At 41.1% G+C, this 27,161-nt stretch overlaps 1 protein-coding gene across 1 annotated transcript; it reads right to left on the minus strand.

The window, feature by feature from the left end:
- Window positions 1–317: 317 nt before the first annotated feature.
- On the minus strand, window positions 318–11,961 carry qdpra (quinoid dihydropteridine reductase a). The gene is made up of 7 exons (XM_084010381.1): window positions 11,800–11,961; window positions 11,621–11,713; window positions 10,759–10,855; window positions 10,044–10,184; window positions 6,504–6,612; window positions 4,165–4,248; window positions 318–1,304 (listed from the first exon to the last, which is right to left on the minus strand). The coding sequence occupies exons 1-7, from the start codon at window positions 11,881–11,883 to the stop codon at window positions 1,202–1,204; spliced, it is 711 nt and encodes a 236-aa protein (XP_083866507.1). The 5' UTR covers window positions 11,884–11,961; the 3' UTR covers window positions 318–1,201.
- Between the last annotated feature and the right edge of the window lie 15,200 nt (window positions 11,962–27,161).

Consider the following 27,161-nt stretch of genomic DNA (forward strand, 5'->3'; position numbering starts at 1 on the left):
AAAAGGTGCACTTTACCCACAAAAATGACCATTTGTATATCAATTACTCACCCTGTGTTACCTTGTAAGAAAACGTTTTTCTCGCATGCTTTCTTACACGGTGAACAGAGAATGAAAAAAGAAAAAGAAATAAGAACTAGTAAATAGGAGCAGTGTGAGTGAGTGTTTGTGAACAGACACTTTTAAATGTAACACGTAGATACTCAGTCATTTCGTGGCTGAATTATTTCTTTAAGCAAGCAGTGAGGAAAAGCCCCAAAGGGCTCACAAACTGCCGTTTTCAAAGTCAAGAATGAACTTTGAACCTCAAATCCACTCTTTTCATTGAGTCATTTTATTGTGAATTTGACAGCTACAGTACACAACAACAGGAACAGAGCACCTTATTTGCACACCGCGGACAGCAAGGACACTTTCACTCAATAGCATACATGGAATAAGGCCACTCCACTTTAAACCATATTGTCCGTTTGAGATAAGTAGACAGCGGCTTTCTTCGATTTGGAGATTTTTCCGCGGAGGACCTTCAGCGTCGATAGTCGGTACAGACTAAAAAGGTCGACTCACGTCACACAGTACTGACACCGTTGTGTGTCAGACTTCACAGATGTTAAAGACAAATGACTGCAGCTAATGAAGGTATGAAGTTGCTGAAATACCTTTTGGAGGGAAGGAGGGAAGTTGAAACAGCTCATCCATTTTCAGCAATCTTCCTCCATTATAATTATCATAATAACACTGCTGTGACACAGAATTATAATGGTGTGGCGTAACCAATTATATATGTATCTTAATCGGTGACCGCTTCCACACACAATCCTGACCTAAATTAAAGAGCTACATACAAGTTAAGATGAATTCTTTCTCATTTAACACACTTCACTTAATCTCACCGGAGACATAACACAGTGGGATCATTGTAGGGGTTTACAGCTAGATGGCACTCTGACTCTGCATTTGTAGAGTGAGCTCCAGCTCCTCCCCCTCCTCCTCCTCCTCAACCCTGCAAAACAAACCCATCTTGTTGTCTCCTCTCTCTTTATTTTATCCAGTCCCTGTCACCATCTCTCTTCTTCACCTCTACAACCTTCCTCTCTATCTGTGGGCTTCTCCTCTTCCCCCTCTCTCTGTGCCTCCATCCATCTCTCTCCCCCTCTCCCTCCAAACCCCCATCACCGTCTCCACACCTCCACCTTTTCCTCTACGGTGTGGCCACAGCCTGGGTTTCGCCTCCGGAGGTCAGCAGCTGCATCAGGCTTCCCGAAGCCGGCCGGTTCACTCCGGTGGCCCAGTTGAAGAACGTTCTGGAGAAAAGCGAAGAAAATACAAATATTACTTGTCATTTCTATGCATCTATTGAAGACCATCACAGCAAATCTAAATGGTCAAATTATTATTATTTATGCAGCTTCAGTGCAGCAGCTTATCACACGACTACAACTTGTACAAATTGTGTTTGTACAAAGGAGAAATTGAATACGGCAGGTTCTCCTAAATCACTGATTGATGCACATTTAAGCATCAACCACCAACTGGCTTCCTTTTGTGATTAAAAAAAAAACATTTTTATCCTTCAAACTAGATATAGAAAAAAGTGTTGTTTTGGTGTTTGGTGTACCAAAATCATGATATCATATACACTAGAAATGAAAAATAACTAGCCGCAATGAGCAACCAAAGTTATCGACTTCATTATGGACAGAATGTAACTTTAACAGACAAGTTACTCTTTTACAGTCTGGTTGCTCCACATATTTTGGATGTTGACTAATGAGTTTGTTGACATGTGTTTCAAAAGTAATGATGCTGAAAGATGAGAGCTTGAACGAACAGTCTTTTACAGGTTTTCTGAATGAAGTTTGTCCTGTGAAAGCCAGAAAGGTGAGTACAGCAGAGGATAGGAAAATGGTCAATGACGCACTGGGTGCCTCCTCCCTTCATTTCCCGCTGTCCAGATGGTTTCTATTCCTGTCCTCAGACCCTCATCTGCGTCCTCAGGGATTATCTAACTGGATCAAATCCCATTTAATCTCCCATGGCGAACTTCTGTCTCAATGCACCAGGCCTTTCTTCAGGGTTTCAGTACTCTCAAAACACACTTCCAATGTACTTATCACTTTAATTCATTTAAATGATAATTCAATCAAATTGCAGTGGATTTCAATCAAATTATCTCCCCCCATTGACTTTGCTGTTTTAAAATGATTTGAAATGTTGAAAAGACTGATAAATCAAAAAATATTAATCACATTGGCAGTAGATTTGACAGCAACATAGAACGTACCAAAGTCAGGCTAAACGCAAGGGGAAGAACTGGCATGGCCATTTTCAAAGGGGTCCTCGTGACCTCCCACTCCAAGAAATCTGAATGAATCAGGTTTTGTGGGTGTAATGAGTATTTATGCTAATCCCATGCAGTTTTGGGCAAAAACCATGCAGCCTTTCATGCAGTATATTTGTGTTATTTTCATCATTTTTATTATGGTGCGAATATTTCTGCATACTGGGGTCCCTTAACAGTCTTTGAATTGCATATATTGGATATGAATGGCAGTTTAGTGTGGATCCAAGGAGCCCAATTGTATTCATGTGTGATGATGTTAGTTCCGAGAGCTTTTCTTAGCTTGACATTGCTGTATAAAATGACCTAAACTGATACGCAACATGGATTTTTCTATGGTGTTCCTCAAATTTGCAGCAACAACAGAAGTGAGCATAATGGTCTAAATGTTCTACAATTTATCTTAATTAATAAATAAGTATTTCTGATTTATGACTTGACACACAGTGCTGAGCTGCATCTCAAATTCATCCTCAGGTCGCCAGCTTCCAGATGATGTGCACCACTTCTATGTGGCATCTACTGACCTTTTATCTACCCGTGAACATCCCCTGTCCCAGTGTGGTGGTGGTGGTGGTGGTGGTCAATTACTATATTTCCATAACATGATAAACAACTATATTGTCAAGTAAAGTGTTTGCCAAGGAAATGTGGAGTAGGATCACTTCATTCCTGTAATGTGTGTGGCAGTAAAAGAAGAGATGTAATAAATAATGCGCTTCACAGACAGAAAATTGGATGAGCTGCAATGACGAGCAAGCAGGAAAAACTCACGACTGTACCATCCATCATAATGCACCGACAGACCTGCGGAGACCCGTTTTGCCTTTTTATGGTGAAGTATTACATTTCCATTCCCTCTCTCTCCTTGTATTGCATAATTAATTTGACATGAATACATGTGAAAACATGAACGTGGGTTTTTACATCACACGGAAGGAAGACCCATTTCGTTTGACGAAGGATGCTATAAAATGCAATGTAAATATATGTAATATGCGGTTTTAAAAAGGTGGAAAACTAGTAACAAGTGTACTTGTATTCTGTGCTCCTTTGCCATTCATGTTCGAGCACAACTGGATTCATATTACGTCAGGTATTTCCAAGAACTTTAATGTAGTTTGATAGCTGCAAACTGTTTCTCTGATCTGAAGAACAAAAAGCTTAGTGATGTTTAGGGTGTCAGACATTCGCTCGGAATCAAAGAGCGTTTTGGAGACTCAACACTGAACAGAGGAATTTAATTTAGCTGCACACAGCAGCCTCAGTGGCACGGCTTGTAAAACAGACACATGAAAACGTCTCGGTGTCATCCAACCACATGTAGTCGTACGCAGCCCCAATACAGAGACTGAACAACACACTCATGTGGGATCTGAGTAACATTTGAGCATAAATTAATTGATCTTAGTTCAAATGTTTCAGTGTGATACATGCTGCTGGAACATTTGGGACATTGTTTGACCTAATATGTCTCTTCAATCATGCGCTGTTTTAGTTGTGATGTTGGGATATTTAAGTCATCAAGCTAATCGGCATTTTGGGAAATAAAGGAGATCAATAGAAACACAGCATATGACTGGTTCAAAAGAAGAATCAACTTTCCTTAATGCTATAAAAAATAAAAAAGTGGTGTTTTTATGATCCATGTCCATCATGGCTAATATGAACACTAAATACAGCAGTTTAGATCGCAAACATTTTAAACATGTGATTAACGAGCAGCAGAAAGCAAACAAGGTTATACTGATGAAAACTGATGTTGCAGAGCTTTCTACAGACCATAAATGAGACTAAACATCATGAATGGCTTCAGCACTCACTCTGCGATGTACTCCAGCGGTGTCCAGGAGCTGAAATCTGCGTCAGGCATGAACTTCCTGTTCATCGGCGTATCCAGGGTAACCCTGTCAAATTAAGTCAGATGACAATCAAGAGGGTGAGCGGCAGAGAGAAGGGAGAGAGAGCACACACACACACACACACACACACACACACACACACACACACACACACACACACACACACACACACACACACACACACACACACACACACACACACACACACACACACACACACACACACACACACACACACACACACACACACACACACACACACACACACACACACACACACACACAGCGTTTTATTATCATATTCATGACTTCAAATATCACTTAGCAATTCCACAGAGGGTGCTTTCCTTTACAGCAGCCATGCTGTTATTAACATGCAGTGTTCCTGTGCTTATAAAAGAACAAAACACCCCGACTGAGGTGGCGAGAAGCCTTTTGGTGGGGAATCATCAAGGACTACAAGCAACATGGATACACTTAAGCGCAGGAACACTGCCATGTCCTGGACTTTACTACTCCTACATGCATGCTGCATTCATAGTACAGCAGTAGTAGGGGGTTGTAGCAGAAATGCAAGTCATGGGGCTAATGCTGAACAGATGTGACAGCTGCTGGAGGGTGAGTCAGTCCAGCCTCATGTTTGTGGGAAACACAACCAAACAGAGAGCAGGAGCACGACACACCCCTGAAAACCCATTTCTACCTTTTCATGATGACATTGCAAAAAAGAAGGAGCAAAAAACAAAAAGAGATTTTAAATTCAATGAGCATACAGAGGAAGCATTGATGCACAAGCTGCTGCGTGCGTCATTCACCTAAAACAGATAAAGCACACAAGCAGAGATCTGCTGGGAGAAACGGGAAGTCATATCCGTCTTTTATTTCTGCAGCTTATCTCCAACTTAGCACTTATCCACGGAACATAACGGAGAATTGCGAGGCACAGATGATATAACAGCATGATAGCTTTTGTCTTCACGCGCTTTACTGGCTGATGGCGGTGTCTGTGATTTCAAAGACGCACTAGGCAACATATTTATGTTAAATATACTGCAATTCTATCATCCTAAAGCACAAAACGAGGCTGTAACAGAAAAGAGATTCACATCAGCACAAACTAAGACCTGTAAAGGTGTAATACAATTCTGCTTCTGGATATGACTCAATAGCCAAGAAAAACGAATCAAATATAGAAAAAAAAAACAATATTACGGTCGTTTCCTTTTGTTGCTTTAGCTGACAACTTACAAGGTTGGCAGGTGAAGTATTACACCTTCTCTTGTGTTCGGTTATTCCTCATTTTAGAGCTCCATTGTTCTACTACAAGGACAATAAATATCGAGGCTGCTACTAAACGTCTATTCGTCTCTGAAATATCATTTCATTGATTTCTTTATTGAAAGGACAGTGTGCATTGATCGACATTTCTGCAAATGTGCCATACCAGTGTTAGCCAGCAGGCTAATTTCCAACTTTAGTCTTTTGGCAAGATGTTATACTGACCACAAAATAACTAGAAAAGTACAAAATACACACAGCAACAGACAACATTAGTAGAGCAAGTCATCCATTGACTGACTCCATAAGACATAAAACCAACAACATTCTCACACACCACTATGGGTTTGACAGGAAACAATAAATAGCAACAGACAAACATGCAATCAGACACTATCATACAGTTAAAAAGGCCAGTTCTTAAGATAATGGTTGAATGTATGATACGAGGTGCTATTTTTTATGTGTATTGGTATTGTGTTCCAAAGTTAAGAGGCCCTCACAGAGAAACACAATTTAACAAAGGAACTGGACCTAAGAGGGACTCCACAGACCTTGTGGTTCTGCTGCTAAGGGTTTTTCTGCTGTAATAAAGTGCAGTGGTGGTTAAAAAGTAGACATGCATCAGTGTGTTTTGAAAGATTTCCCCATGAGCAGGTTATGTTTGGCCAAGATGTTGCAATGGTGGTAAAGTTTAGGTTTTCTGTCCAAAACGCTGAGAGCTTGTTTGTGAAGTGATAGGCCTTAATGTTGTCCTATTCACCTGGACCCAGCTGGTCATGGGGAATGATCATGGCACTCATCTTTCAATGTGTGAAATATGCATGTCACAGAGCCCAAAGTGACATCAAACAGTCCCAAACCAAAAGATATTCAGTTTACTATCAAACACAAATATTAAGATCACAATATGAATTAAATTAGAGCCCCCTCCCTGGCCGACAGGTGGAGGGGATCCGATACTGTGCTTGTACTCTCCTGAAATCATCGCCACAGCAACGAACGTGCATCGCAGTACTTACGGTAGTATAGCTACAGCAGCGGCTCCTGAAGGCATCCCACTGGTTTTTGCTGCGAGACTCTGACACAGCTGGTGGACGGCGGCTTTGGCCATGCCGTAGCCCACCATGCCTGGAGGGTACAGATAGAATATTTATTTTTCATCAAACACATCACACGCTGTGCCAGAGAGTAGATGGCATTGCGTAGCGAGAGGTCAAGTGGAGAGAAATTCTAGAATCTATTGGAGGAACACCATGAGCCTTTTAAAAGTGAAGTTAGCAACCAGGCGTGTTCTGTGTTGATCTGATAGACAGGATGCCGATGCAAACATGCAGATAAAACATCCCTAACCAGATAAAGTCATAGGACTAAACAAGCGTTCTGAAGAATGCTAAGCATCTGCCCTCCTCGCTAAAGCAGTCTCATGACCAATGAGAACACGGGGTGGTGACAAAAAGGCCTTTAACACAAGCTTTTGTTTTTCCACCATGAGAATAATCAAAAGTTAGAGATGCAACAGTCCCAGGACAGTGAATTCAACACCACTCTGATTTGCTATTCTACAACATTATGTCGATGAGCAGCAATAATTAGTTATCTCATTCATCCTTGAAACCCATTCTGCTCTGACTGCAAGCCCTTTAGGAGCAACAGCAATGTAAATGTTACGAAGGGAAATTCAGACCAATTATGGTCTTTAATTCAAGTTTAATTTGAGCAACAGTTTGAAAAAGATGGAGTCTTGGCTTTGAGCACGAAGCCATACTTCGCTGAAGCAATGCTGCAGTCTATGTGTGGATGCAGCTCCCACGTTCAAGAGACAGAACAATGCAACAACACGGTTTATTCTGATTTTTTTAGTCAGGAACACTGAGACACATGGGAATGGTCTGTTGCCACAGATATGAATATATGCGCAATACTGCAAACATATCCATGGTAACGAGTGGGTTGCACAAGCTTCCTACTGTATGTTCTTCTTTAACTACTGGCTCATTTCAAAGTAGTCATTTATTTAACTGCAGCATTCAAACTTGAAGGATGTTAAAGACTTGAGTGATGTGTGAATTGGTTGCTCAGAAAAACCTCTCAGGCCATCCATCCATCACCAACATAAACTGTAACAAAACGTCCAAAAATAACCGGGGCCAAGAGGTAAATGAGTCCTTTGTAAATGTAGCTTTGAGTTTTTTTTAAATGTATATATAAAACAGGAGAAATGTTTCACAGTAAGCAGGACTCATGCAGTGAGTATCAATGACACTAACCTATATAGAATCATTTTGGTGTCATTGTCTTCCCAGTTTACATCATTATTATATTTGTTGCATTATTACTCCATTGCCTTGTTATATCTACGCTCTAAACGAGTCAGACACCTGTTTTTCTACCTCACAAGCTTTTTAATGACTGTACTCAGTTTCAATTATACTTGGTAGTTAATAGTTTCAACTTACGAACAGCAGGTGCAACGAGCTACAGGAGGAAGATGCAGCTCAGAAGAAGCAAAAATCACCTGAACAAAGGACTTGATTCAGCCAAACTATACTTTAGAGTCTGAGATTGCCCGCCAGTCAATAGACAAGTGTCGGCGTATCCACGACTATTCCCACTCTGGCATTACTCACATTTCACATCTTCATCTACTGTGTGCAAGAATAAAACCTGGACTCAAGTGTGGAAGTTACCAGGCAACAAGCTGCCTGAATAGAAGGTATAATATTGTTGGCTTTGCATCCAAACACCAAAAGCTATCTTTTGCATACCTAGGAGGATAATCAGATTATGAAAACAAAACAAAGAAAAGTCACATGGAGAGCACATAAAAGAGCCCTCTCGGTCTGGGGCTCAACCTCTGATTTAAATCCTAAATCAAAAGGTTAGGATTTATAAAAAGCCTTTCACGAGGTTTGACAACACTTCTCTTTAAGCACGCTTCTGTATTTCACATTGAAATTGATGATTTACTTAGAACAGGAAATACGTTTTTGTTCAGAACATTTTGATCAATCGCTCAATCAATTGTCTTGCATTTGTATGGCTATCTTGCTGGTTAACATTTCACTTTTCCCTCACTTTGTTTGATCAAATCCCAGAAAAGAAAGGATGAAGTTCCCCTGAACAGTGTTTCTTATATTTCTTAACGCGTGGCTCTTAATGTTGACTCACATCTAATTAAACGCAGATATGGGTTTTTGGAAAATAAGACAACTTCCACATTTCTTTTGTGTTTAGAAACCCTAAACACAAGCTCAGTCAAAAGAGCACAATAGATATCAGGAATCCCAAACTGCATCAGTGCAGTTAAAACAGTCTGTCCACATAGATAATAAGTGTGGAGCCACAACTGCTGAGTCATTCTCTTCATAAGCCAGCAGCCAATGAGCCCGGGTGCTTTGTGCTGACTGCCCAGCTTTGTATAGCTGTGGATTTGGCCTTCAGCCCATCACATGGTTAGCTCGGATACAGGGGAGACTGGACATCACATGGCACCCCACCAAAGCCTGTCTGGATGCCACACAGGCAGACACGAGGCCAGCTGGTGTCACATCAACAATGGTGGACCAAAAGTAGAATTCAACGGCACACCGTGACCGATTTCTTTTATACTTTGACAGTTTTTGAGGTACAGGTACTTTTTTTAAACCTGCTGTCCAACAGGAAGTTAGATCAACAAATCATCATCAGTTATAAACAACAATAAACAATAACACCTCCCTGTGTAGAAAGTATAGGCCCAATGTGTGCCTTACAGTGTTACAAGTTTGGTTTAAAAAGGCTGCAACCAATTATCATTTTTATTATCCATTATCTGAATATAAATATGACCATTGGAGAAGCTGGGACTATCAATGTTTGCTGGATGAACGACTAAATTAAACTAGCTAATAAATTCAGACGTATTTTGTCTATCAACTAATAGTTTCAACTCTATTGTTTGAATAAAAAAATAAGTACTAGAAAAACGAAATAATTTGGTTAGTCCACCAGTTTTAAGTGTACTTGGCATGTTAAGTATTCCAGCAGTGGCTCCTCTCTGTTTCACAATGAGACTATTACCAGTTTACTTGCATTATAAACCAGTACTATTCTATTCATGTGTTGTCTTTTATTTACTTCCCTTTGTGGTCTTGAGCTGCTTTATGAACCCAAATCAGTTATATTTGAGTTATTCAGCCGCTCTTCCACAAAGTGAGCAGGTGAGGGTTGAGTCAAATCCTCAAGGAAGCCAACAGGAGAAGAGGGCTGCTGCTTCCACAGAGCTCAACAGCTATTCTATTCCCTCTTGTTTTCTGTCTTGGATCCATTTTATTGACACTTTTACCTCTCGCTGTTGTGAGCTGCGTGAGATCCCCCGTGTCTCAGATCAGTTTGTCGATTCCCTGGTCAAAGCCCCGCTGCTCTTTCTGCTACCTACATTATTTGAATTGGCAGGTTGGGCAATAACAGCTATATACGCACAATACAGTCTATCAAAGTCTGCCTGCAGCCACGACGTGACACGTGTCCGAACCAGGCCGTCATGATGAGAACAGTAAACATAAAGCCCTGTGCCTTACCTCCAGTGCCTGACAGGGCTGCTTTGGCCCCGGCCAAAGTCAACAGACCGCCTGGTTTTAGGTGCAGAGCGGCGAGGTGGCTGGAGATAGTGGAGGTCCACACACTCTGTTTCCACATCAGATCTGTGTTTTTGTATAAATCTAAGAGAGACGTGGAAAATAATTATAAAAGGAAAGCCTCATTAGAGTATCGCTGATGCTTCCATTGTTGTGCCAATTTTTTTATTAAGTTTCAAATTTTGTGGAAATATGAGATTTACACAAGACGATTCAAAGCAATAAGACTGACAACAGGGGGTTCAATATAGCTAACCTGGCTCTGCACAACTCGGACAAAATCCACATAGCAGCACATTTATATGCATATGATTATTTCTTGGCTCGAACCAGAAATGTCCTCCCATCTCTGGTTGCAGAGAATTAGTCTGGAACAATGTCCTCTGAAAAGAACTGTGACTTTTACAATTTAGTTTTTTAAACAGATTAAAGAAACAAGAGATGCGTCAGTCAGCTTACACGTGCTGCTAGGTGGATTATGTTACCCTTCGGCCGAGCCATGCTAGCCGTTTCCTATGTTCTGTCTTTATGCTAAGCTAAGCTAACCGACTGCTGCTTATTTATCATTTGTTTGGAGTTTAAGTTGAAGCATGAATAGCTGCAGGCAACAAATGGCTGATGATTAATGTTACAGCAAACAAAACGGTCGAACTCTGACCTTTGGAACTACTGCTTCCTCCCGCCCATCCTCCTGCTACACACAAGATGGCATTCACCTTCTGTTCCCCTAGCAACTGGGCCACAGCTGCCGTCACCTGCACAAAGTCAGAGATAACTGTGAACACATTCTCATAAAGCCACGGGGGAGATGCCATCAACGCGTTGACTTCCTCTCAGCTCACACACCAGCTGGAAATGTTTAAGGCACATTCTGTGCTGCATTCAGGCTAAAAAATAACAAATTAGCAAATAGGAAAAAACCCATTCAGAGTAGGTGATGAATGTGTGATGATTAAAGGAAGTTCATTGATAACCTTTATTGCAAAAAAAGAAAAACGCAAGTATGTCCTACGGTAAGGTAACATAGATAACTATAAGACAAAAATGCATACATGTATGAAGCCCAATAATTACATCAACTATTGTATTTTAGGTTTTTACATGTCTTAGATTGTATATGTCTTGTGTTGGACTCGGCACTAACTGGATAAACTGCATGGAAAATTAACTGATGGATCTATCACAATGCTGCAAATATATAACCTTATATTTTTTTTAAAAATATAAAATTGTTGGATTCTGAATGATCCAGCACTACAAAATAAAGCAGGAAAACCTGTCCTCTCCGTCTTTTCCAATGGGACGTGAACGCAGCATTAGGATACACATGACCAAAACTGAACACTGCAAAAATGAATGAATGTATTTATAGGCTAATGCATTTTTAACAGCAATTAGACTTTAGCTGGCGGCAGTAACGGCTCTACTGCGGTCTTATTCCAGCTCATCAGTATGACAGTCACGAGAGAGAAACATCAGAAACACATAACGCATGATGCTAACTGCCATCTGCAGCTCACCTGTCCAGCCTGCTCGGTGAAACATTCACTCAACTTCACGATCACGTTCTCGTTCGCCTCCTCGTTTGCAGCCATGTCGATGCAAGCAACCCACTGTTCATTTCACAGACAGAGAAACACAGTTAGCTCAACATCTAGCACAACGTTAGCATCAAGCTGGGATTAAGTGGCAAACTCACCCATCCTTTGGATTTGAAATGTTGGACACACTTTGAGCCCAGAGCTCCTCTTCCTCCATAAACGATCACCCGGTTCGCAGCCATGTTTACGCTCTGATAGTCAGTGAGTAGTGTGAGAGATCCGAGGTAGGGCTTCGGCTGGGAGAAGAGACGGAGAGGCAGGAGGGGGCGTTTCTCCGGCGGAGCAACAAGTCGGCCGAGCTAATGCTGCTTTCAAAGACCAACGGAAACACCACCACTACAAGGGGACCATGCGCGCAAGCAGCGATGACGTTTTTGATGTCCAACCCGGAAGTATTGATTGGTTCCCTTAACAAAGAGCCAAGGGGATTTACTTATTTATGTGTAAAAGTAAAGTAGTAAGTAAAGTATAATCAAGAATATGTACCTGAGTAAATTATTATTTAGGTTCTTATATTTAAATTCAATCTAAATGAGGTATTTAAATGATTATTTAAAGTAAAAAAAAAAAGGCAAAAAAAAAACTAATGGAAGAAGTACACAGAGGATGGGATAAGGAAAGTACCAAAATTAAAAGTGTTCCTTATGCATGGTGGCCGAAATAGCAGAAACTGGAAATCCTCAAATACAGTACCTACATTCTGTACGTGCAGTAGCAAGTGTCCCCACTACTGTCATCCAAGACTCTTTTTTCTTCATACATTTAGAAATCTTGAAATTGTAACTGCACACTTAGATGTGTTTTTAAGCTATAAACCAAATAATATGCCTTTGATGAAATACATCAATGCTGGTATTAATATCTACAGATAGAGTTGACTGTTTGGGACTAATCTATGTCATAAAATAATACCGTGTCTATCGTGTCTATCCTACTTTTACGACTAACCATCGTGTGGCATTACAGTCACAGCCAGGGTTGGAATTTCATGACGGCCATATATATATATATATATATATATATATACATATATATAAAGATTTCATACAGAATATATTTTATTGCTTTCAAATAGTAATTCCTTTGTAAAATGTTATTTAAAAAAATCCAATGTAACATTAACTTGATATTGGTATTACAAATATTTAAATACAAAATTCATGTTTTGTTATGAATTAGAATGGTATTAATATGAAAGGTAAAACTATCTAATTTTACTCAATGGCCTTTGTGCCCTGTCATGTGGCCTTGGTGCCCCTAAAAAAAAGTGTAGGCCAAATGGCCTTGCTCCTAAAATGACGAAATTCCAACCCTGGTCACAGCACAGCAGCCTGTTAATTCCACCGCCCTCCTCCGTGGGAAGTAGTCCCCCAGCAGCAGTGAGTGAGATGGAGAGGCCCCTGGGTGTAATTGTTGTGTCATAAACAGTAAATCCTTCAAATTCAGTGCCTCATTCCTTATCGCTATTTTCCAAGTTACTATCATATTCGCAGATGCTGTGGTGAGGCTTTCTTCATATGGAAGTGGGTATGTTTTTTATCTCAGCCTATCGCCGTGGGGTGGAGTTAGGCTCAGACCTGAGGAAGAAGCTACACCAGGCAGCAACCTCTGCTTCTGAGAAGTGAAGCCAAAGCTGAAGTGCCTTAAGCTTGCATACTGGCCATCAGAGGGCGACTGGACTGGACTAGCTGTCAAACCTAGGATCTTCCGATTGGGGGTTCACTCTCCCTTTGAGCCACAGATGAGGTATTTACTCATTATAAATATGAGTCTATGGTCGCAATTGGTAGTTACAAGTCTTCTTCAATACAGCATGATATTTGTTTATGATAAAAAAAATAAGATAACTGGATAAGAACTGTACAATGTTAATACATGGAAGACTAAAATAGTGACACATCAACAGTGTGCAAATATTAAGTATAAGGATATGTGTGTTAAAGTGTTATATTTTGACATTTAGTATTTTGAACTTCTGGAGGAATCACATAACACAGCTGTGACGTATTATCACCACATTAAGGTGTGTTAGCAATAAATTGCATACCTACCAGCAGACATCATCATTCATTTAGAGGTGTGTTCAAGGCACCTAATGAGTTAAAGTTCTATATCGAGTCTCCTGCTCCAACTCCTGAAGAAAATCGGGATTTGGCTCGTTCACTAACTGTGTCTGTCTGCAGTTTGGCATGGACATGAAGAAAACAATAGATTTATCTTCTGCCTGCAGCATCTAGGAACCGTGAGAAGATTATGACAAAATTGGCCCCTGAGCACAGAAATGAAAAAGGGTCCACTATCTTTCCTTCAAAGGAGCAAAAGGCAGATTTATAGTTGTTTTGCCTCTCTCATTTTGAGTCTAATTGTAGTTGCTTTATCTCCCTTTATAGTCATTTTGGATCTCTTTGTGGTTGTTTTGCTCCTTTTTGTTGTCACTATGAGTCTCTTTGTGACTATTTGCAGCCAATTTGCATCACTTTGTAGTTGTGTTGGCCTCTTTGTAATCGTACACTATTGGAAGAAAGTTTGATGGGTGCAAAGCTTTTACCTGAAATTCAGGACAAACTAAATCAAACTTATCTTTTACCAGAATGATCAAACCCACATCCATACTTCATTTCAAAAGAATACATTTCATCAAAACAAAGAATTACAATGTCCCATCACTTATTCTGACATAGTCCTCTCTTAAACATGCGTAAGTTCCTAATGTTCCAAGAGATAGTTGATGTAGCTCAGGGTTTGTGTGTCAGCGAGTGTTTGATGAGACTGGTGGTTGTATTGACATGAAGGGAGAAAAGTCAATGTCCAACCAAAGCAAACGAAGGTTCATCTTCTTCATAGAGGAGTAATGAGGAACAATGTAACGATTTCTGTGTTGGCAGTGGAGAGATTTAAAAGAAGACATTAGAATCCAAGTCAATGTCTCCAAATCTATAAGAGGATCCAATAATATGATTCACCTAGGCAACACGCAGAACAAACAAACATCACAGGAGCCATAAGGCAAGAAAATTCTAATCTGCTCTTGGTGTTTGCAGGTGGTATGTCGAACTGGAATAGTGCTTCCCTCCTGGTAAAATGATAGCGTCCCCCTCAGTGGTTAGAGTTAAACGCATATCGACAGGGAAACGGTATTCAACACAACACCGGCAACGGTCGTCCTCAGAGATACGGCTCAGAGACTCTTCACTCCACTGAGTTTAAATAGATGAGAATCAAAATGGATTTAAGCTTGCTTGTCTTGTAGATTTGGCTCAAACACTTGCATCAGACGTGCAACTCTCTCCCTGCTCTGTGTACGTCCTCGGCTTCATTCTTCATTGGTTTTTAATGGCGACTGGCATCCACAATGTTGCATCACCACCAACTGAGCGTTACTGGTTTTACATTACAATCTCCACTGAATAAATCAAACAATATGTACATTACATTTCCCACTCTGCTATAAATTCTCTGTTTTCCAGGTGTTTCAGAGAGCCTAATTGTTTTTCTTATCTACTGCTGCACACCTTTAGAAAATCCAAACAAAACAACAGATTTACTCTATTCCAGCAGTTCAGTTGATCATCTTAAATATCACCTGGCCCTCACAAAAGCAGGATTCTCCTGCTTCCTGACTGGCTTGTCCTCCATAACCTCCTGTCTCACACCATATGGTGTCTTCTACTTTCTCACACTTTCCATAGACAGAGCCTAATTATTTCGGTCTCCCTTACTCTCTTTGGACAGTGAGTCTCCCATGCTGCATGATCCCCTTTGCAGGGTGACTCTGCCTCGTTATCCGTCCAGCCCCAAATGTTTTCTCTAGAATCTTTTAGGTTTTTAAAATAACTTCAACTTTGTGTCTGTTTTACTGATTGGACTGGATGAACTGGTCTGAAATGAATGGAGCAAAAGTTCTATTCTGGGGAAATACCGCCATCTATATCCACCCTAACATTGCAATGTTCTATTACTGTGATTACTGTGCTATTCCTGAAAGAAATTTAATATAGTCAATTTTCTTCTGCTGGGGTATTGAATGACTTATTTACTTGGCATTGTTGGGGCTCCTTGATTTTATAACCAGAGCAGCCCAGATTATTATTACATGGCATTCAAAGGAAGCAGGTTTGTCAGTGAAACATTCATTCTGTGAACTCCAGCACAAAGAGGTTTCAACATAGTAATGTTGATTATGGCACATCCCTAACCGACCTGTTTAGGCCTTTGCTATAACTTAAAAACAGTAACATCAGACACGTGTGAAGTCATCCTCATCACATGTCTGTCATGTTTACAGAATACAAAATAGGCTGGAGGCTCTACAGGATGGTTTTATTACTTTGGCAACTATCATGTTTTTCCCAAATAATGTCCAGATTTTAAGCATTCTATTATCAAATGGGTTGGAAATAGTGCATATAGCTGCCATAAATGTGGGAAAAGTCTCCCCTATAGGTTTGGTATGAGCCCTGAATGTTGTTAAAGTCTGGCTCTAACCCTTGTCCAGCAACTACTCCAAGTCAGGGGAAGGGAAGTATAACAGATTTAGGCTCAAACTTTTCCAGCTACTCCTTCACGTTCTTTAAATCTCCACTTTCAAGACTGTTTCTATTTGTGTCTTTGACATGCACTCCATGACTATCAAGCTGGGACGTTTTACATCGACCAGTTCAACTTCTCCCACTTTATTCTTAATCTGTATTGCCACAGTGTGCGCCTCTCAAAGTCTGAATCTTCATTCCCACCACGTGAGATTATTTCTCCTGTTCACTCAAACTATGACTCAGTGAGTTCACTTTCATTTTATTTCTCTTCTCTCAAGTTTCCCTGCCTCTGGATTTTAAATTCTCAATGTCCATTTTCTCTTCCTCCTCCATTTAGCTCCTCAGCAGGAACTATGGCTGCGGTCGAATAGAGTATTTTGCTTGGGAAGGTTCCTAAAGGAAAGGAGCTCCAATGCTTCTTTTCAGAGCTCCTTTAGCATAGGATGCAACAGACCTTCCTATATGAAAGGAAAGAAGATCACGCCGACCCACAATTCTTTGCGAGAGCAACATTTAAAGTGCCGCACATCTCTGCCGTTCATGAAAACAAACGATATGCTTATTTGCATATTTAACAATTACTTTCATACAGACATAGAGTAATTGGAATTGTGCTGATTAATGTGTGGACAGTGATAATAATTGAATGGTGTTTTTATTTAAATCATGTTACAAATGTTTGACAGAAACAAAACTAAAACCTCAAATGAAATGTAAATACAGCAAACGGTCAAACAGGAAGGAGGAGCTGCTGGAACTGAAGCCGGTCAGTGAACCAGCTGTTTATAAAACCAACATGTGGAGAAGTGGACGACACACGTCAATCGCCGGTGTCAATCATCAGCTGTCAATCATCAGCTGTCAATCATCAGCACCATTTTAATGACGTAGCTTAGTGAAAATCCGGTGGGATTCTCTGAGCACTGCGGCCGTCTTTTCCTAAATCCTCCTATCGCCTTTCCTTAACCCCGTGATGTTTTCCCCCAAGGTCAAGGAATAGGAGTTAGGACCTTATTTTCGACTATTCGACTGCACCCTATATCTTCCTTCCCTGTTCCTGTTTGTCGAAGCCTATCTATCTCTCCAGGTGTCAATTATTCATTATCACCCTCTCCTCCTCTGTGCCACACCCTCTCCCTCACAGGTGTCAGCGATTCAACAGTCCGTCTGTTTCATCGGCTGGCTGCTGTAGGGGTATCCAAGTGTTCTGAATCCGATTGTTGTCCTGCATCGACATCTGTGAATATTGTATCCTGTGATATTCTTTTCATCTGTATCTTATCTTTGGAAATTGGTATAAAGCAATGAAGCAATCGGGTTCCACTGATCGTTTTGGCTGAGGCGTAACTTCTCTAATTTGTATGTTTCCTCGTGTTTTTTAATATTTTCTGCACTAACAAAGAAGAATGTAATGTTCTTAATGTTTTCTTTTGCCCATTGAAACATCTCCATTGGTGTCAGAATGTGGTTTGCATCAGTGGCCTGCAGACTTGCTCGTGCTGCAAGTCGCTTGTCACAGGCGGGTCTCTTTCATCGGGGATAAGGGGTTCATTTGTGATTTTCAGGAAATGAATGGCCAGCAGTCTAAATATTTAATTGTTTGCCATCACTGAGCATAATACTAAGTTATTTCCACTATTTTCATGCTTTATCATCACTAAATTCTCCCTGATCTACATTCCAGACTTCTGGAAAAAAAAGTCCAAAATGGTGCATTTTGACGAATAAAATTCACATTAAGGAGCTTCACAGTCAAAGGTTTTATTTCATTAAAAGAAAGAACAAATATGTATCTTTATCTGGTATAAATCCCCTTAGGATCATCAAGTGCCCACGTGGTCATTTGGGGGTCCAAATATGGGGTTCCAAAAGAGTCACCTCTGCCCGGGAGGGTTTTTAGACCCCCATAAAACCCCCACCAGTGGTACCATACCCTTCAAATTCATTTTGGCAAGAGCAAAGGTCCCACATATAACAAATAATCCTGTTTGGAATAAATGTGATCATACATCGTGGTGCTAGGAGCACCCAAAAAGTGAAAAATAATTTTGGCCGTCAAAAACAAATTGGACTTTGGTGACCCACCTCTCACCCAAACAGTAAGGAATGTTGATTCTGCCTGTAGAATTGTGAACTACACATTACAATGAACTAACGGAGCAATTTTCAGCATTCTATCACTATTAGAACAGAAGTTATGGGCCTCCAAAAATGCCAACAAATGAAATGCGAAATTCCAATGTGTCAAAAAGGGGTGTGGCACTTGAAATTCAAATGGACGCCACGGGCAAACCGTTTGAGATATTGACCTGAAACTTCAGATTCCTTTGTTTGGTAACATAAGGCATATTTTCACCGCTTTTCAGCTAAATCTGAGAGGTGTCATGTACATGGGTGGCTGAGTTGGCACGGAATGACCCAGCACCCACATATGCCTCTGTTCAGCTACTCCCATAGCTTTTCTGTGTTTATTTACATGTGGGTCAGTCTGGAGAAGTAGGTTGTTTGTGGAGACGGAGAGCTGCAGTTGCAGCCGTCTGCACTGGCAGAAAGTCAGATTGCTCCGTGTCTTTAATTCCCTTCAAGGATACCAGATCATGTGTTGATTTAGACTTATTATTACTTATTATTTGCAGTTTTAGCTCCCAAACTCTGGAACGTGTTGCCTCTGCAAATGAGTCTGGCCTGTACACTATCTGTCTTTAAATTGCATCTGAAAACACATTTTATTCTCTGGCCTTTAACTCATCATGACTAATATATATGTTTTTGTATTTTAAACTGTTTTTGTGATTGTTAATATATTTTGATTGTACAGCACTTTGGTAACCTGTTAGATTTGGATTTATTAAGATACAGTGCAGCTCGTGGGGTGGCGAAGGGTTTAACAACACCTTTTCCAAAGTGGCTCCAGGATTGGGCAGAACATGTAATAACAGTGACTAATTGCTGAAGAGGTTGTGTTGCTATGAGGCTGCATGCATGAATGCAATATTACTAAATCAGTTTACAAAGGCCTGTGAGCAGCATCTCAATAACAACAACAGACTCCTAGGATCAGTGATTTGGTAACATGCACATTGAAATTGAGCTTGCACCGCTACAGACCGAGACATTAACCTCAAGCTACAGTTATCAACACCATAGTTAACAGGCTTATTAACAGTGTTTAGTAGTTCATGTTAAAGTTTTGCTCCTTTGTGAACAACTGGTTACAGTGGGAAAATCATCTAATTGTGTGTATTACTATAAAAACTAGAAGCCATGACCAGGCCGTGATTTACATCTACACCAAAATGTAATGGTTCCTCCTTCGCCCACACTTCACATTTCACCAAGTTTCATGAATATCGGGCCAGTAGTTCTGCATACTCATGCTGACAAACAGACAAACAAAGTGAACGGAAAACGTCTTCAGTGGCGGTAGCAGCGATCATCGTGACACATATGCGCGGGCCGCCGTGGTTCAGGAGCTCACTCCCTAATCGGAAGATCGATGTCGGTGTCGAAAATGTCCTTGGGCAAGATACCAAACCCCAAATTGCTCCTGAAGAAGTGATTGTGTGTGAACGAGCATTAGTTTCCATCCGGGTGAGCAGGTGCTAGCTCGCGTGGCAGCCTCTGCCATTAGTGTGTGAATGTGTGAAACGCATATGAAGCGCTTTGAGTGGTCGGGCCACGAGAAAGGCGCTGTTGGAATTCAATTCCATATTCTTCTTCTCAAGTTTATCCTTGAGAACAGAGTTCAGCATATTTCAGATGAGACCTATGAATGTGTGGCTGTGCTTCTCCCAGCCCTTTAGGTTTCATCAAGTGAGCAGCAGGTGCTGCTATAAGACTGTGATGCTGGCGACACAGCGCTGAGCCACAGCGTCCCATTATTTTACTGCTGTGCTATATGTGCTGTGTTCCAAAGCAGCATACCAACAAGACATCCCCGACTCTCATGAATAATACAGCGAGATGGCCTTGGCTCCCCTGTCACTGTAGTGAAGCCCCCGATCTGTCACACTCACCTGAATGCGACACACACTCCTGCTACGGGGAATAAATGCTTGGTTTGTCTCGTTTGACATCCACACACTCGCACACATCCAGCATGAGAGACACAGATACACACTCGCACTTTTTCCAGTGTTGTAAACAAAAGTATTATGCCATCCCTTTCTGCCTGTCTGCCTAGCTCCTGGATAAAAAGGTATGAAATACACACACACACACACACACACACACACACACACACACACACACACACACACACACGCCTTTCTTTTAGAGTGTGCGATGGGGAGACATATAGGTGATGGGAGTCAGTGAGGCTGACCAAGCTGGCTTCTCCTCGAGAGCTGGGTGGCGTACCAAGGAACCATAATTATGTCCCGCTGTCTGGTTCAGACCTGGGAGAAACATCCTGCAGGTTTTTGACAGTCGGCAAACACAAAATTGTATGTACGCTGTAGCAATCGGTACCAAGTTGAGTTTCTGTCTGCAGCTCAGCAGCTGAGGATTTCGCGGCGTGAAGAGGACACAATAACAGCAGCAGTGCCTATTGTAGATGTTCTGGTTTACGTGGAGATGGTCACTGATGTTGACATGCGATGAGATGATTGAGAGGTTGCTGGTTGGAAAGCAGGATCAGGAGCTGGGAAAACCCAGGGTCGGTGCTCCCAAGTTGGTTACCATGGCAACTTTCCAACTTCTTCCCACTAGCTGAAAGGCCTCATTGATTTCTGTCGTGATGGTTACCTTTCAGCTTTTTCCTTTGTAAAGTTTTCAAAGGGAGTTGCATGAAAGAACACTCGCAGCTACTGAGGTGCTGTTGAGCAAGGTGTAGCTGCACTAATCACCACATGGACCGCTCAACAGGCGGACATGCTGTTCTGATCCTCGTGTGTCTTGGTCACCACTCTGGTTGAAACGGAAGTATTTCAACAATTACTAGATAGATTGCTATGAAAGGCCACTGCTGCAGGGGGTGTTCAAGGGAGGCAGTCTAGTCTGTTTGAAAAAAAAACTAAATGCCCTTTTAGATGACCGTTTGATTGATAAAAACAGGATAAAGTGTCATGTATGGTGGCACAATGTGCTAATAAAACCAGTCTTAATGTACACATACAACAAAACTGCATTGTCAATTGCAATTCTATGGAAACATGTTTTCTCCCAGATTACCAGTGCCTGATTTTTTTCATAATTTTTTCCACAAGAGGACCCTTACTTCTTACTGCGTAGCGCCACCTCCTGGTGAGTCTAGGTGCACACCCATAAACACCTGCATAACTTTGTGTCTGTGTGTAGACACATCGTTAGCTTAATGTTGGGAAACAGTGCTGAAAATGTCCTGTTAAGATGGGTAAAACAGCTTAAAAACCTGAAAAGAAAAATATAAAAACAGGACCAGGAAGAGATTTAATAAGTAATAATAGTAGTAATAAGTGGTCTTTTCTGAATGCTACTGCTGCAGTTGATAAAGAGTGCCAACTCTCTCAATTATTATTACATCTTATAAACAAATCTTTGCAAAAAGTTTGGAACAACATGCTGCATGTAAATTAATCATTCAAACCTGCATTAACTGATAGCATAACTGAAACTGAATTGGCCATTTGGGCGCAGCAAAGACAAGCTGTGGACCGAACTTTTACTTATTAACACATTTCACTTCAAACTTGAAAGCAGCTATTTGTCTCTTTACACATCCAGATGATATGGAGCAACATGAGCAAAAATAAATAGCCTATTGTATGTTTGTGTCCGCCTGACAAAAGTAATACCGACATCAACTCTCCTTTAACTCCATTTTTGGTCTCCACCAACTCCTGAGGGAAACATCTGGCTCAGCTGCTAAATGTTCCATTATGTTCACCAGCCAGTCTCTAGCTGTGTCTGTCTGCTGCTTCATGCTGGACTGGTACCATAATGTTAGTTTATCAGAGCGTTTCCCAAAAAACGGCTGCCTGCTGTGGCTGAAAACACTGTGAGAGCTGTAAAAGTAAACCAAAACAGAGTAATTGAGGGCAGTAAAAAAACAACAACTATGAGCTTAGAGATGCTCTGAAGCTGAATTCAGCCCAGGGACATGACAGCATCTTTGAGGATTCATCACTATAAGCGACACCTTTTACATACAAGTAGCCTAGTCATGTACTGCATTTAAATACCACAATGCTTAAAATTGAATCAGTTTTTTTTTTTTTTTTTTTCTATCTCTGAATTTCGGTGGAGTGGGTTTGCAGACAGCGCCTCAGACCATTATTGTCATTGACTGAGCAAATAGAATAGATACGTTCACACGCACTAAATGTAGCTCTGGTCCACCTCAGGTTTTGCCCCCATGAGACTAGTGAACACCTGCACGTTAGACTGATGATGGAGGAGGCCTAATCTCCAGTCTAAACCTGAGACAACCTTGTCCAAAAAGCTCCGGGTTTTTAAAATATTTCTGAAGACTCATTTTACACAATAGCCGCCCATGTCATTTTGTAGTATTATTCCACTCCGCTGGCTTGCTGTAACCTTTCTCACCTTACCCGTAACCATGATGAGTGTTCTTTTACCCTCACCGTCTTTGCCATTACTCTGCTGTCCTCTTTATTTTGTCGCACAGTGTTGATTAAGTGCATTTATCTCGGTCGTGCAGCACTGTATTTGTTTCCGAAATGACCCATGAAAATAAATAACCACAGTTCTGTTTGTAAGTGATTGAGCGTTGTTATCTCTTTTAAAGGTGTTCACTGCATGTTTGAGCAGACTGTTGCCTTCACAGCGGATTTATACTGTGTATAAATTCTGTAGCTTTATGAATAAAGCCATTACTCATACATTTAATGCATACATTACTCGCTGAACTATATCTCATGCTTTGACTCCACACACTACAAGGACTGTGGTGGTTCTGAAAATCAGATTGCTCTCCCTCAAACTGTTTTGCAAGCAACAAGGAAAAGTCAAGCTATCATTTCTTTGAGTGAAACCATTCAGGCTTTTTTTTTTTAAATCATAAAAATGTTGCTCCACCGAGGATAAACATAAATCGTCTATGGTGCTAATGCAGGTAAAAGGTTGGATAGCTGCATTGCAAATGAAAACACAAACTCTGATGTAGAACATTGTGTTCTTTCTGTCCATTTGGTTGAAGAAAACTCCACAGCTAGACACAAAAGAAAGAAACAATGCTGAGAACAAAAGTGCAGACCCGAGCTGGAGTTTCTGTTGACAACAGCAGGTGCTTTCTTTTAAAATGTGATTTGCTTAAAAAAAGAGTTTGCAGAACCAAATCCAGCAGGACGCTCTTTCAATACAATGCATTTGAGTCGATGTTCAGCACAGAGGAATAAAAGGCTTAACAACACTTCATCAACATGCAGAAGTCGTTCAGTGTCAATCAGTTCATCAACAACAGCAGGTGAGTCAAGGGGCCACCCTGGTGAGGAAGGTGTCTCCACCCCCCTGATAATCTCCACTCTCACTTAGTGAAAGTCAAAAGAGGTCAGCAAATGTTCCAGTATGTGTCGTGGTTTCTCACACTGGATCCTTTATCTTTTGTGGGACTGAGCTTCGGGAAAGAAATCATTCTGCCTGGAAGATTTAGATTACAAATGGTTACCAATTTAAAAGAGAAAAAAAACAACATGTGTCTCAAGTCTGAAGTCCAACACTCGAACTCCGCGCAGTCAGTGAACCTAAGCTTCAAACTGCTCTACGTTAGCCTTGTAGCAGCAGTGTTGAATGTGTCAGTTTCCACTCGTGTTTTTCCAAATAAACTTCCGTCTTCACAGGAAGATTGGCAACAAAACCACTTGGTTAGATTAAGGAATAGACCATGATTCATGTTAACTGGACTGACTAACAGCTCCCGAGACTACCGAGTGACTAACGGCACACGTGACTATCGATTGATAAACGAGTCAGCACTAATGACTAACAAAAAAATCACGACATTATCAAATATACATTTTTATTTTCCCACAGAACACGAACAGCGGCCTCCTGGACAGAAATCCTGTTTGTTTGACCCAAACATCTCCCCTCATGCCCTGTGTGGACTCTCTCACTAGAGAGTCACGCCCCCTCACCCATGGGACCTTAGTTTGGAAAACAATATGTACAATTGTCAACGTCAAGTAAGAATTTTTTTTTTTTATTACATTTGAATTGTGCCATGAATTAAATATATGATGTTTGTGAATTTAAACAATCATTTTGCAAGAAATTCCCAGTTTCAAGGTTACATTCCACAACACACAGGCGTCGTAGCTTCAATGAGTGACGTAATTTCACAGTTTTGTACTTCAACAGTTACATGACAAAATGCTAATTTTGACAAACATCATATGTAATTCATGGCACAATTCAAATGGGATCAAAATATTATAAGACTACTGTGCATATTTCGTCCAAAATGAGGTCCCGTGGAGTGGTTGCTCTGACCATCCAATAATGATGCGGGTCGATTTATATTGGAGTTAGTTGAAAGCACTGTGAGTCGGTATCAGATGCAGAGAGACACTGACGGAGCGTCGGCATCTGATAAGTTGGAAGTGGATCAAGCAACAGCCAACATGCCCTAATCAGAGGACCTTATCTGGCTGCTACTGACCATTCAGAGCTCAAAGATTCTGAATTTGATCCAGTGGGAGCGAGTGTAAAGAAATCATGTGGAGCCAAAGTAAAGCAGTAACTGTACCCCACAAAAATGAAAACATTTTAGTTTCACAACTCAATTCATATTTGTTTCTTACCTGCTGTGTATCTTTCATATTTAATCCAACTTGTTCTTTCTCTCCACAGCATTCTGTATATGTCCAAGGGAAAGAAAGGACACATTGGTAGAGGTTCATTGCATTTAATTGTCCAAACGTCTCAACACTCCATTGACTTCAGCAGAGAAAAAGAGGACAATGAGAAAAATGGTTGAACAGCATCTCAAATGTTTTGGATGCTAGATGCAAGCGTGGGGCCACACACCATGCAGCAGCATCACACCAGGAACAACAGAACACAGAGGACGACAGATCAAGTCGTGTCTGTTATTTTGTTGCAGGTGTGATAGTACAGTTGGATCGACCATCCAATGGATTTAAAATCACTTTCACCCAATTATCCATCTGTTGTGGGTTGATTTTGCGTGTGTGTGTGTGTGTGTGTGTTTGTGTGTGTGTGTGCCGTTTAGTCTTTGTGTTCTTTGTCTCTGATGAAGACTCTGTACTGTGGGGTGTGTTTGCACAATTAAAAGCCACAAATCAATCATTGTCCTCCGGTCCTTTCTTTCCTCTGTTGTCGAGCTGAGAGGCGCCTGATTGAGCTGCACACTGCTGGTAGATACATGAGGAACTTCAAGTGCATGTACAACATCTTAGTCCCATATTTGTTTCTTTTTACTCAGAAGTCCTTTCCAACTCAGTGTATTCAGTGAGATGGATTGATCTCCTTCTGCTCTGAAATAACTCAATATCAACTATTTCCTGCACCTGACAACTGCATATGGGGTGAATACCTTTTTGATATACAATTTATTGCATTTGCTTCCTGTCATTTCCTGTAGTTCTGGATAAAACCCCTCTATGAAATCAGTTATCCGCAGTCCCAGTGTTATCACTGGCAAAAGTCGTTTTTTGCCACCTAGCCAAACAGTGTGGACTGATTCCAATGAATCCTGACAGAGGACACGCTGCAGCTCCATCCCCTCCCCACGGTCTGTCTCATGGACTTTGATACTTTTGAGACATAAATCCCGGGCAGCTTTTCCCTTCATACCCGAGCTGTGTCAAGCACCACTTTATTGCAATTTGAATTCTGCGTTTCATTGTGGCGGTCTCTGAAAACGGTCGCTTGGAGAGTTTCTTCCTGGTGCGAGTTTGTTGATTGCAGTGCTTTATGACTTGTAAATGTGTTGAGCGGCTTGGAGTGGTTTCCTAATGGGAGCTTATCAAAGCAGTGGGAAGGAGGGGGCAGACGGGGAGGAAGCAGACAGATAATAGGAGCAAGACAGAGAGGGAGCTGGATGGTTCCACCACCGAGATACACCCTCAGTTCCCAATATATTATGTGCATAGCTCAAAGTGATGCAGTCTAATACAACAGTCCTGCAATAAATCCTACACCCATGAAGGTTGTAATGTCCATATGTTTTTTAAAACTATTCTAAAGAGGTGTTGATAAAACGGATCATTTTGGGGGCTACACTTTGTGGTGCTTATTGTATTATACTGAGAGGTGTTTCTATTATTTGATCCACTCATTGACAAATAGCCATTAATATTAATGAGTGTGGGCGGCATTATATAACATCTCTTTGCATATGCAAAACAACAGCACAAATACAGTAGAGGATAAATTGATTTAGATTTCCACCTCCTGCACATTCACACAAGCAATATAAAGTGGCAGCAAAACACATCTTACCATGAATGTTCTTTAATAACAATAAGTGAGCTTGACTGGAAAATCTGTGCACCATTTCCTTTGGCTGAGGATTTAGCACACTAACTAGGATTTCATGATCATCCTGCAGGGAAAATAATAAAAAACATTTCCTTCTCCTTTCCTCAGCTAACACTAGATGTCCCCATGAGCATTTGATAAAACTGAAACTGCTCAGGCTCTTTGCATTTCACCCACCCTGTGCAGAAACACCGTTCAGATGACCATACACATGTGCCTTTTCTTTTCTCTCCAAGAGCATACCGTATAGATGTAAATGCAGAGATTATGCAAAGAGGCGAGGGTGCAGACATCACTAATGGGAGGTAAAATACTAAGCGCCCGGCTAAATGCAGGGCATTGGAGTGTGCTCGTACATCCAGTGGCCTGTAGAGAAAGAGGCAGCTCTGAAAACAAAACCCTGTGTACTGGCGGGGTCAGGGGATCTAAAAAGAGGGATTAGATGGTGAAGCTTTGAGGGGTGTAATGTCTCAGATCTCCCACCA

Source organism: Eutrigla gurnardus (assembly GCF_963514095.1).
Source record: "Eutrigla gurnardus genome assembly, chromosome: 5".
Lineage (NCBI taxonomy): Eukaryota > Metazoa > Chordata > Actinopteri > Perciformes > Triglidae > Eutrigla > Eutrigla gurnardus.